The sequence below is a fragment of the Xyrauchen texanus genome, chromosome 18 (genome assembly GCF_025860055.1).
Source record: "Xyrauchen texanus isolate HMW12.3.18 chromosome 18, RBS_HiC_50CHRs, whole genome shotgun sequence".
Classification (NCBI taxonomy): Eukaryota; Metazoa; Chordata; class Actinopteri; order Cypriniformes; family Catostomidae; genus Xyrauchen; species Xyrauchen texanus.
The window spans coordinates 33,522,094-33,533,538 of NC_068293.1; the positions used below are offsets into that span (position 1 = coordinate 33,522,094).

The following is an 11,445-nucleotide window of genomic DNA, read 5'->3' on the forward strand; positions in this document are numbered from 1 at the left end:
AAATGACATATTTCACAATTAACTTATTCCAGTGAGGCTTCTATTTTTTATAGGATTTGTATATTGTCTAAGAGCAGTACTTCACAAATGTTGGTTTATCCTCATTATTTTACTGTGTATCAAAGTCTAATATGAAAGGGTCATTATTCTAAGTTTATTATAGGTGAGAAGTACATGTTTGTTTGCTGTTTTTTTTATTTATTGTATATATATATATATATATATATATATACACACTGTATATTGTGACAGTAGAGTTCAACCGTTGTCTCTTGACAGCAGTTATAGTACTGCCCTGGAAAACACTGTATTCACAATTGAACATTCAAAAATAATTATTAATATTATTAACCTACACTTTATTATACAAGACACTGAAATAAATAAATGAACATTCTAAATAATAGAACCCCATATGCACACAGCATGACACATGTTCACATGACACATGTTTTCTTTCAGCTATTTTTAACACCTAATTAAAATCATTTTAAAGCACTACACTCTAATATTTCTCGGCAGGGTATCCCAATATTCTATTGTTTTAACTGAAAAGACTGATCTACCAAATTGTGTTTGTTTATATTTAAGGTAAAAGTCACCTCTATAAAAGGACCTAGTCAACATTGTTGCAATAGTGATGTGATTCCAATTGTTTAAGAGGTTGTGGGGCAAAACCATGTAAAATCTTATATTATAACATTTTCATACATGTAGAAAAAATGTGAGTGAATTTTGTTTGGTAAGATTTAAGTGGAATAAATATGTGCACATAAATCACTGTACATTTAAAAAAAAAAAAAAGAACCAGACATTACAATCATTATGAAGGGTGCCATATGTGGTATTAAACTGTTTACAGATGGTAGTGAACTGGATTAATTACATTAGGACAAACAGCATATTCATCTTCACATATCAGCATGACAGCTATATCAGTAATAAATAGTATGTAAATTGTAGCAAATAAATCATTCATTCATTCATATATAAATATATATACACTATACACACTGTTACCCATCACATTTAATTATATTTTATGGGAATAGTTGTTTCTTCTTATTTGTAACATCACTTATCTACATTGAGATGTTCTGTTTTATATTTGATGTAGTTTAGTTAATGTTTATTGCATTTTTTTAATTTTACATGTGTTACCCTGATGGTGTTGTTTGTGAGTGACACTAAGCACTGTCTTTGCATGTTTATTGGTCATTGCTGTTGGAAACTCCACTACTGATGAACTTTATGGCATCATGTGCCTTTCTGTAAATACTATGGTGAGTAACAAAACATTATAAAGTAATTAAAATAATACAATTATAAAAGGCATCAAATTAACATCCCGTAAAGCTGTAAAGTAAAGAAGTGTGGTTACCGTATTTTTTATAGTAAATTTCTGATCACTGATCCAAATCACTGAGATCACAAAACAAAAAACATCCAGTGAGTGGGTTCTTTTGTTTTTTATGATCAACTGTTGATAGAAATGCCTTGATGAGCAGGACCATAGCTGGTGGAGTGAAAGCTGGTAATGACTCAAAACAAATGTGAAACTGTATTATTTTAATTTATAAGGGGCCCAGAGCAATATCTATTCATGGGACCCAGAGTTCCTTGCTATGGCCCTATTGATTAGAGAGGTCAACAAAGAATGGCCAGATTAGTTCGAACAGACAAAGTCCACTGTAACTCAGATGACCGCTCTGTACAATTGTGGTGAGAAGAATAGCATCTCTGAATGCTATTCACACCATAGCATAGCATTGGCGCTGTTTTGACGGCACGTGGGGGACCTACACAATATTAGGCAGGTGGTTTTAATGTTGTGACTGATCGCTGTATACTGTAAAGAAAGAAATGGCACCTATAGAAAGTAAAGTGTACTTATTTTTGTGAAACGATAGATGGCGCCATAACATTGAAGAAAAAACAAGGTTGTCATTGCCATCCTACCGGTGGCAATCTCTGTCTTGCAAACAAAGCGAGACAAACTTGTCTCGAGCCTGGCAAAGCATATAGATCTATTTATTATTTCATAAATATTAAACGAACAATAGAGATAGTTAAAAAAATCACAACGATACATTTTATGCATTACTGGTTTGGAAAAAAAAAAAAACTTTTTGGTGTGTAACCTGACGAGAACGGAGAGTTTGTAGTTGCACACATTATAGTCATATTATGAGCAAACTTTTTAACTGTTTGACAGAAACAACATTTAATTGCCTAACCAAAAACATTTGACACTGACAATCAATATGAAACACGACGCCACATTTTTTAAATAGTGCTTCAATTGCAGTCTTGTATTCATTTATTTATTAAGAAAAATAAAAAGAGTTACCTTAGTTTAAATCTAGAGTTGTACAAAAGGACATTGTTCATGAGCGTAACTTTGTTTTAGCGCTTAGGACCTAATCTCGCGTCCAATTGGTTGAACGTTCCACGTGGTTTCAAGTATAAAAAGTTTAAGCGCGAGGTAGTTCAGTGTCGTGATTACACGAGAGAAAAGACCAAAAGGACAACATCCTTACTGAGGCTACAGAAATACGCAGGAACAAACATCATTTTACCTGATATTTGATGGGAAGATATATTGCAACATTTAAGTATAGACACCTTCAATTTTGTCATCAAACAAGAAATAATTATTTGACAACACTTTAAAGGAATACCTGGCTTGTCTTCTTATTTTTTTTTTTTTTGTTTGTTTGTTTTGTAGAAAGTTCCAAAGTATTGGTAACTCGTTTAATTTATTTTGATTCTTTACGTAGCATACACGTCAGCTATAATTTGTCAGTAATCTGACAACCGCCGTCACTGAACACTACAAAACAAGTTTTTTGTGAACGTCTCACAAAATGACTGAGAGCATGATGATGAATGGACATCTGTCAAAGGAGGTTGTTGGAAGTATAATCTTGTCCTGTTTATAGATCAAATTGACTCGGTAGGAATACATGAACTGATTTGATTGGCTGTTGTATGGACACGCTATTTATGAAAATGAGCATTTACATCTGCACTGTAATCTATTTAATGGCTTGCATACTCTCAGTTCAGTGTGCTGTGGGAGCTGAGCCGGTGTCTCAGTGCGTCTCGTGTGGACTCGGGCATCCGGATGAGTCGGCACGAATGGACACAGACTTACTGGAAGCGGTCAAAAGGCACATATTAAACCGACTGCAGATGAGAGAGAGACCGAATATCACTCATCCCATTCCCAAAGCTGCCATGGTTACGGCACTACGCAAACTTCACGCTGGCAAAGTGAGTGAGGACGGGAGGGTTGAAATTCCCAACTTAGATGGACATGCCTATAACGACATGCAAGAAGAAACGTCGGAAATAATCAGTTTCGCCGAGTCAGGTTTGTTAAAAACTGCTTAAAAGTTTAACAACTGTACTTTTAAAGGGCGTGCATCCTTGATCTTATGTTTATGTTTAATTGGAGCAATTAAAATAACATCACAATCTCTTCACATGTAATTAAATATGCTGACAGAAAATAATCACCAGGTTTTTCAGGTTATGACCTATTTACTAGGTGGGTGTTGGGGCAATTAAAATCCTAGATGTCCATAGAGCATCACTAACACAGCAATCAAAGTATTTTAGATAATACATTAATAAGAGGGCAAGAATGTCTTAATGTCCTTTTTCTTTATTAACCAACAATACAAAAGGTTTGTTCTTCTTAATGCCCTCTGTATAATAACATATGTTTCTTTTAAGTACAATACATTAACATAAATACCCATTTGTGCCTGGGCACTATGATGAAGTCTTGGATCTCATATCCTGCATTGTTGGAACTTGCGAAATATATGCATCTTATCTTGTGCAGAAAACTTAAGGAACAATTTTGTACATAATTGTTTCTCTTTATTTATCTATCATTGTCCAGAGTCTGGACATTGAGTCTGTCATTTGCGGCGTATTGGAGTTTGGAACACAACAACCTTTGTCTATCATTAGGATGTATAGCGGATATGCAAATATGACAAATTTTGATATACATTTTGTATTATTATTTCTTTCCCAATAACTCTGTTTGAGTAGAAACCTATGCATACATTAGGGATGGAGCATACATATTGTAAAACAGCCTTCTTTATCTTCCAGTCTTGCATACTGTGCAGCACAATTAGCTTGGACATTTTCCGAACCTCTTGCTCCAATAAGAATGATCTGAACACACTCATGACAGCATAACAAAAGGAAGACAATTATTGAGAGAGTACTGGGCATTCTTTCTAAACCCAATATGTCAACTTTGGGAACAAAAACAACAATAGAAAACAAAAGAAATCACTCGGAATAATGCATTAGACATTTTAGTCATTGTGGGTGACAGAGTCTGGGGTGAGGGATTGTCTTCATTCTGTATCCTACTCTGAAAATGCGTTTAAAATATCAAAGCTTCATCAGGCCTCAAAAAGTGTTCCCAATATTTATTACACCTTTAAACCACAGAGCAGCATTGCATCATTCAGTTCCTGCTCTCCAAACCCTCATCTGCCTTAAGGCCAGCTGGCACTAACCCCTTAAGTAGAGGCTGCGAGCCAGGGCATGGCATTAGGACAACCCCAGATGTTTTTTGCTTAGAGCTACATGCTCTATTGCTGAGCAAAATGTGGAATTGTGAAGTACAGTCAGATGCAATTTGCAAATCAGTGCAGCTGCAGGCAGTTATGTTGCCTCACATGTTGCTCACTCCGTGTTATGTGGTACGATCATAAGCTAGAAGGTGGCTCTTATTTTGCTCCATGCTTTAGGAGAGCAATAAGGAGAGGGCTGCCAAGGTACAGGAGAGGACGGCTGCCAATTTTAGGTCTCTATTGATACTGTCCTACGGGCCATTTCAGAAGTATTTGGTGTCCCGTAGCCACGGGAGCGGAGCGGTAGATGATCGCTTCTCATTTGTCAGCATAGCCATTCAGACTCGCTGAACTTTTCAGGACCATTTCAGTGCAGGGTATTAAGACTTCGTTATTATACACTATTCAGTGTGGCACAGTGTCCTCGAGGTCAAAGAGCCAAATTGATCTCTTTAGAAATTCTTTGTTTTTTGACATTTGATCCAAGGAACGAAATTAGAGCCTATAGTGTTAACTGATTGGCAGGCAGTCAAAATCTAATCAGGCAGCATGCCATGGTCTTGATCTTATTGATCTTCGACAAGCAGTTCACATTAAGCATTTAAAGCATGAGAGCAACATTCAGTGAACTAGTGAAAAAAACCTGATACCTATCTTCTCAACATTGATGTTTTGGATAGAACTTTGGATGAGGGGTGATAGTAGTTATCTTGTGAGAGTGTTTATTAATGAATCTTTATCAGGCTTCCTATAAAGCTAGATGGGCAATTCAATGTCCATCTGTGGTCCATCTAAAATGAGACTGTGGATGAGCAGTTATGTCCTAGGTAGTGGGTTATGTGGTCACAACCCAGAAAGAAAAGTGAGCAATGTCTTTCCCTATGTGAATAAATTCACTTCAAGTAAGAGCTGTTGAGACAGGCTCTGGAACATTTGTGCACATGACCTTGCAAGAATATTTGTGTCCAGGGGGCATATAAAGGCAGTTAACAAGGTAAAAATAGTTCAGTTCAGCAAATGGTTCCCTATCATCATGGTACATACTTGTTCACACCTGACACATCTCCAGGGCTTGATTGGTCACGGATGAACTCTGACTATGAGTGTGCACCATGGGATAGGAAAGGGCTGGGCTCTTTACAAAACAAGTCTTGACTTCCCTGCTGAAAAGACCAGCATTGCTTGTCACCAGCATATGTTGTGGTTTAGATGCCGGTCAACCAGTATAGGATGTTAAGCCAACCAGCTTCACCAAAAAAATTTTCTGGTCAACCAACTTCCCCAGCTAGGGATTGCTGGTGAACATTATAGTTGATCCACCCACACTAACCAGCATAAAATGATTCATACTGGTCTTAGCTGTTCTTTTCAGCAGGGAAGGATAAGTGCATGAAGCAAGATTTTCAAATGAAGAACTATTTTATGTGGCAAGCTGTTGACATTGGACCAACCTAATCTGCTGGCAAATGTGGTCATTTTACCATTTAAGAATGGGCCAAGCAGCTCTGGAATTCAAATGATGATTACAGAGAATATGATTCATTTGCAACTTTCTGCATCAAGTGATTTTCTCTAATTATCTGGGTGGTCAAAGGAACCTTTAGAAGGAAATTACAATAAATAATTAAAGCTCTGAATCTTGGACTTAACAAATCACTACACAGATATGTTTGGAAGTGTCATGTAAATGGCCTTTATGTTACATCATCATGTCTTTCGTTTGAAGGCCACACGCTCAATGCTAGGCTGTGCCACAGCAATTTCCTAATACCTCTCACACAGCATTGTGTTGTCAGTCTCTGAGGCTCCAGGAGCTCAGGGTTTTCACAGGACTCTCTGTGAACTCAGTGAACCCCCTGGGGCAAAACCCACGTCCTCCGTCCCCCCGCCCCCACCTCAAACCATGAGGCCAACTGGACTTAGGCCAGACTCTAATGTGGCACCTAGTGAATCTGGACAAGTTGGGTGTTTTTATGTCAGTGAACGTTGCTAATTAGAGGTTTTGAGCTGTCATGTTATAATCAGAGAAAATAACAACATGTAATCTATTATATACCTCAAGCATAAACAATCTGGATGCACTGTTTTTGTAAGTAGTATTTTGCATTCTTGCGCAAGTTTGCAGTTGTCTATGAGACACATCATAGAACCAGTATTTGTGTAATAATTTTTTCTTTGTCCCCTACAGATGATGTGACTCCATCGAAGTCCAGCCTCTACTTTCTGATCTCCAACGAGGGGAATCAGAACCTCTACGTGTTGCGGGCAAACTTGTGGCTCTACTTCAAGCTGTTGCCAGGTGCTCAGGAGAAAGGACTGCGGCGGAAAGTTATGGTGAGAGTGCACTACTTTGAGCCTGGTGGGCAGAGTGTGCACTGGCCCATTCTGGAAAAACGTGTGGAGTTGAAACGCAGTGGCTGGCACACCTTTCCGCTGTCCGAGGCAGTAAGGGAAATGTTGGGGAAAGGGGGTCGGCGACAGGACCTGGACATCCACTGTGAGGGCTGTGAGGCCGCCAACATCCTGCCCATCCTGGTGGACCCGAGCGACCCCTCACACCGACCCTTCCTAGTGGTCCGTGCCCAGCAGGCAGATGGTAAGCACCGTATTCGTAAGCGAGGCTTGGAGTGTGACGGCAGCAATGGCGGTTTGTGCTGCAGACAGCAGTTTTACATAGACTTCCGACTCATTGGCTGGAACGACTGGATCATCGCACCGGCGGGATACTATGGGAACTACTGTGAGGGTAGCTGCCCAGCTTATATGGCAGGTGTTCCGGGCTCTGCCTCCTCATTTCACACCGCAGTGGTGAACCAGTACCGCATGAGAGGCATGAGTCCTGGATCTGTCAACTCCTGTTGCATACCCACCAAACTCAGCACCATGTCCATGCTCTACTTTGACGATGAGTACAACATTGTCAAACGTGATGTGCCTAACATGATTGTGGAGGAGTGTGGCTGTGCCTGAGACTTCTGCTGGACTCGAAGTTCCATGTTAGGACATGTTACAAGAGCATTTATGGTCATATTTATGGTCTTTTTATACCACATGCATATAGATTGTGTTATTATTTGTGCACTCACAAAATACAATCACACACATGTGCGTGTGTGTGCATCAAGCAATAGATCATAATATATATGACAGGTCAGTACCTTCTAATGAACAAAAAGACTTTGGGATGATAAGGGAAAGGCAACACCAAATGGTTTATATCTAGTTTGCCATTTCTAGACTTAAAAAAATGGAGAGGGACATTTACATCATTACCAGAGACAAACTAGTGTCACCCATTAACAGAAGTACTTAGAAACTGTTCAAGCGGTTGTACAAGCACTGACATCTCAATGTACCTCCAACTTCGGAACACCAGCACTTCAACAGCTTTTTCAAGACTGTATGACAAATCATTCCAACTGAGGTGGAGATTTCATAATCAGTGCATGTCATCATCCCAGTCCTTCCCAGAGGCATTTCAAGAGCAATGACTCCAGTTGTCTGTGGCATTGTTAAATATTAGTCATGAAGCTTTTACTCAAACTGCAAGAACCTCTGGACAAAATTGGAACTCAAACCACTTTCAAAACTTGTTTTGAATTCCAAACTTCACATCTTCCTTCATCTGGACACTTCAGTGGCTGACAAATGCTTGCAGCACTCTGCGTTCGGTGAAGCGGCTGCCATTCTGTCCAGCTGGTTTACACGAGTACAGCACTTGCGAAAACTCTCAAAATGCACAATGTAAAGCACTTGCATAATGCAAAGCCTTCAAAAAGGTACATAGAGGTGGACCTACCCTTGCTCAAAGTCCTTTTAATATAAAGTGCCGCATTAACTATGCAATGTATAGTAATCCTGAGTCATTTCAAACGAACTGAATTCTTTTTTTCTACTTGTCTTTAACTCTGTATCAATACTTGAAATGTGATCTTTCGCTTGCTTTCCAAAGCGGATGATTGTTAAGATGTTTGCACTGAAAAGTTGCTGGATTAGTTAAAAAATAAAAACTGCCATTGAAAATGTTATTTTTGTTTTGTAATAAACTGCATATCGTGAAAATATATTGTACCTAATAAGTGTACCAAAGAGGCCAATATTTTAGCTATTATAATATGGTGGCAAAGCCATTCCAATATGTGTAAAATAATTATTGATCTTTCTCAAGAGGCCTAACAATCAGGGTACAAAATTTTGGATTCCATGTGTAGCTCTGTCTCATTTTTTCTACCATGTACAGCAACACATTGTCTTCCTTGTCATTAATTTCAGTCTTCTATTTAATAAGAGTTATTTCTTTGCTGTTGTTACAAAGTCATTTAGTTACACAGATGTCATCTCTTTACAGATTATGTAAAATAAAAATATTATTTCTTAAATATTTTGTAACTTCAAAATAAATTCTTTGCATTATACTTTGAAATGTTAAGCAGCTGATTTTAACTTAATATCAAACCACAACACAAACCTTACCCTGCACAAAATGCAGCAGAAAACATGCCTTAACATTGCATTGACACACTAGGTTGATCAACAATTTGGTATATAATTAGAATATAATTATACTTTTTATATGCACTGGGTAACACCTATCACACAAATGTAATGATCGAGTTCTATGGTTTCTATATTTGTCATTCTTAGTGCATTCTTAGCTCAGAGGCAAGAGGGCTCTCACTCCACAACATGTAGCCACAGAGACTGATTACATCAGTGTGAGTCGCCTGGAAGCCCTATCAACATGCACTGCCTTTTCTGAGCCCTAGAGGCACAGATGCAAAACACACTTCACTAAAATACCGTAAGCAAACACAACGAGCCTGCACACCTACCAACAGTCAGGGCGTTTCAGGCAAATCCTTGTGCAAGGGTGCAAAACAACGTGCTTTCCAAAACATACCACAAGGCCCAAGGACATCAGTCAGAGAATTACCTGAAGTGTACAAGTCTTGCATCTGTCAAGAGAGGGAGATAAAGTGGTGTGAAAAATGACATGTTTGTAGAAGTCATCTGAAAATGACAGCACAAGAATGACGAGTCAATATGGATACCCACATGACAGGAAAAATATTTTTATTTTATTATCTTAGTAACAGTATGTATGTTGGAATGTATATAGATGTATATTTATATATACACAGACACACACACACAAATATATATATATGTGTGTGTGTGTTTGTGTAAGTGGGTGTTTGAGAGTGTTTATGAGTGGGGGGAAAAACAAGAGATGCATTCAGTGAGAAAGTGCAAAGAGTGTAGAGTGTTACAGGCTGAGCTGTCTCGTCATGTAGTGTTAACGGTGCCGAAATGACTGCTGGAATGTTAATGACACTATAGCTACGCTGCAGGCAAACTTGTGAAGCCACACACACACACATACTAAAACACCTCAAACCATTCACATGACAAAAAACATACAATACAATCTGTTAACACCATCTGGTTAACAGGTGTCAAAAGATTTATGGTGACTAATTTGAATGTAAAATGATAAATAGGCATATAACATACATAGCATCGCTTGTAATTAATATGGCCATTATTATAAAGTAAAGATGCTTAGGATTTCATATAGGAGAAAGCTATAGATGAAAATGTAAAAGATGTTAAAAGATTAGTTTAAAAAAAAAATTCCCCAAGAAACACAAATGGTGATTCAGCAGAATGTAAGGGAATTACAGCTTCAGTCACCATTTATTTTCATTGTATGGAATAAGATGCTTTGAAAGCGCACATTGACTGCTGATAATATTCTGCCTTACATTTTATTTTTTGTTCCACAGAAAAAAAGAAATGTATCCAGGTTTGGAACAACATGAGTGTACATTTTTAATTTTGGGTGAACTATCCCAAAAAGTAAATTATTTATTTATTGTTTTTTGTGAGTTTCTTTGATTTATTTACTGAAAATATGATAAAACACATGATTCTTGGGATTGCACTTACTACATAGGCCTTGTCTTTAAAGGCACAAAAGCCAAATATTGTAAATTGTGTCTACAATTTTGTGTGCATGTGGGCTGGAGAGAAGAAAAAAATCTTTACATCTCCTTTCAACATACTGGTTGAAATTTTGACCCTAGTGTTGATCTGCACAGGGCTTGTTGTGCACTCTTACAGGGGGATTACAGGCTAGAGTAAAGGGGCTTGGGAACATGAAAGCAATGAGCAGTACTCCAATGAACAGAAAGTTAATTAATACAATGCTTTTTGGCATCCGTACAGCTATGCTACTGTTGACGAACAAACCTAAAAAGACTGCAACCTCAAGGAAGTATTGAGTAAAAAACAAACATTTAAAGTGGATAATTAAGAAAAAATTATCAGTACAGTAGTTGTACAATCAACATAAGTGGTCAGTTTTCTATTAAGGAATATTTCACTCAAAAATGAAAATTCAGTTTCAAACCTGAATGACCTACTTACTTATTTATAGCAGGACAAATTTTCACAATATATGGAGTAAGTTGTCACTGTAGAACTTGTTACTAAACCAGTGGCATACATTTCATGTGAACACGGGTTGATGGGGAACATGTACCCACCACCACCTCAAGCAAACCCAAATTTATACCTCTCTTTAAATCTATGCCTGCATTATAAAAGCCTATTACAGGCTTTTCAGCTACATTTATAAAGTAAAACAATTATAAGCACAAAGTAATGCATGAAACTGTAAAAAAAATTGGTAACATTCAGTAATATGAAAACATTGTTTTGTTTTTGTTTTGGCCAACAAATATTGTAATTGATATAATTAATTTAAACATCTGACAGCTTGCCCTGATAAAAAAAAGTGACAATATGCCCGACCTGACTGAATAATACATTTGTC

At 37.7% G+C, this 11,445-nt stretch overlaps 1 protein-coding gene across 1 annotated transcript; it reads left to right on the forward strand.

Moving 5' to 3' along the window:
- The first annotated feature begins 2,515 nt into the window (after positions 1 to 2,515).
- LOC127658773 (inhibin beta B chain-like) lies at positions 2,516 to 8,932 on the forward strand. The gene is made up of 2 exons (XM_052148275.1): positions 2,516 to 3,376; positions 6,796 to 8,932. The coding sequence occupies exons 1-2, from the start codon at positions 2,992 to 2,994 to the stop codon at positions 7,575 to 7,577; spliced, it is 1,167 nt and encodes a 388-aa protein (XP_052004235.1). The 5' UTR covers positions 2,516 to 2,991; the 3' UTR covers positions 7,578 to 8,932.
- Positions 8,933 to 11,445: the final 2,513 nt, after the last annotated feature.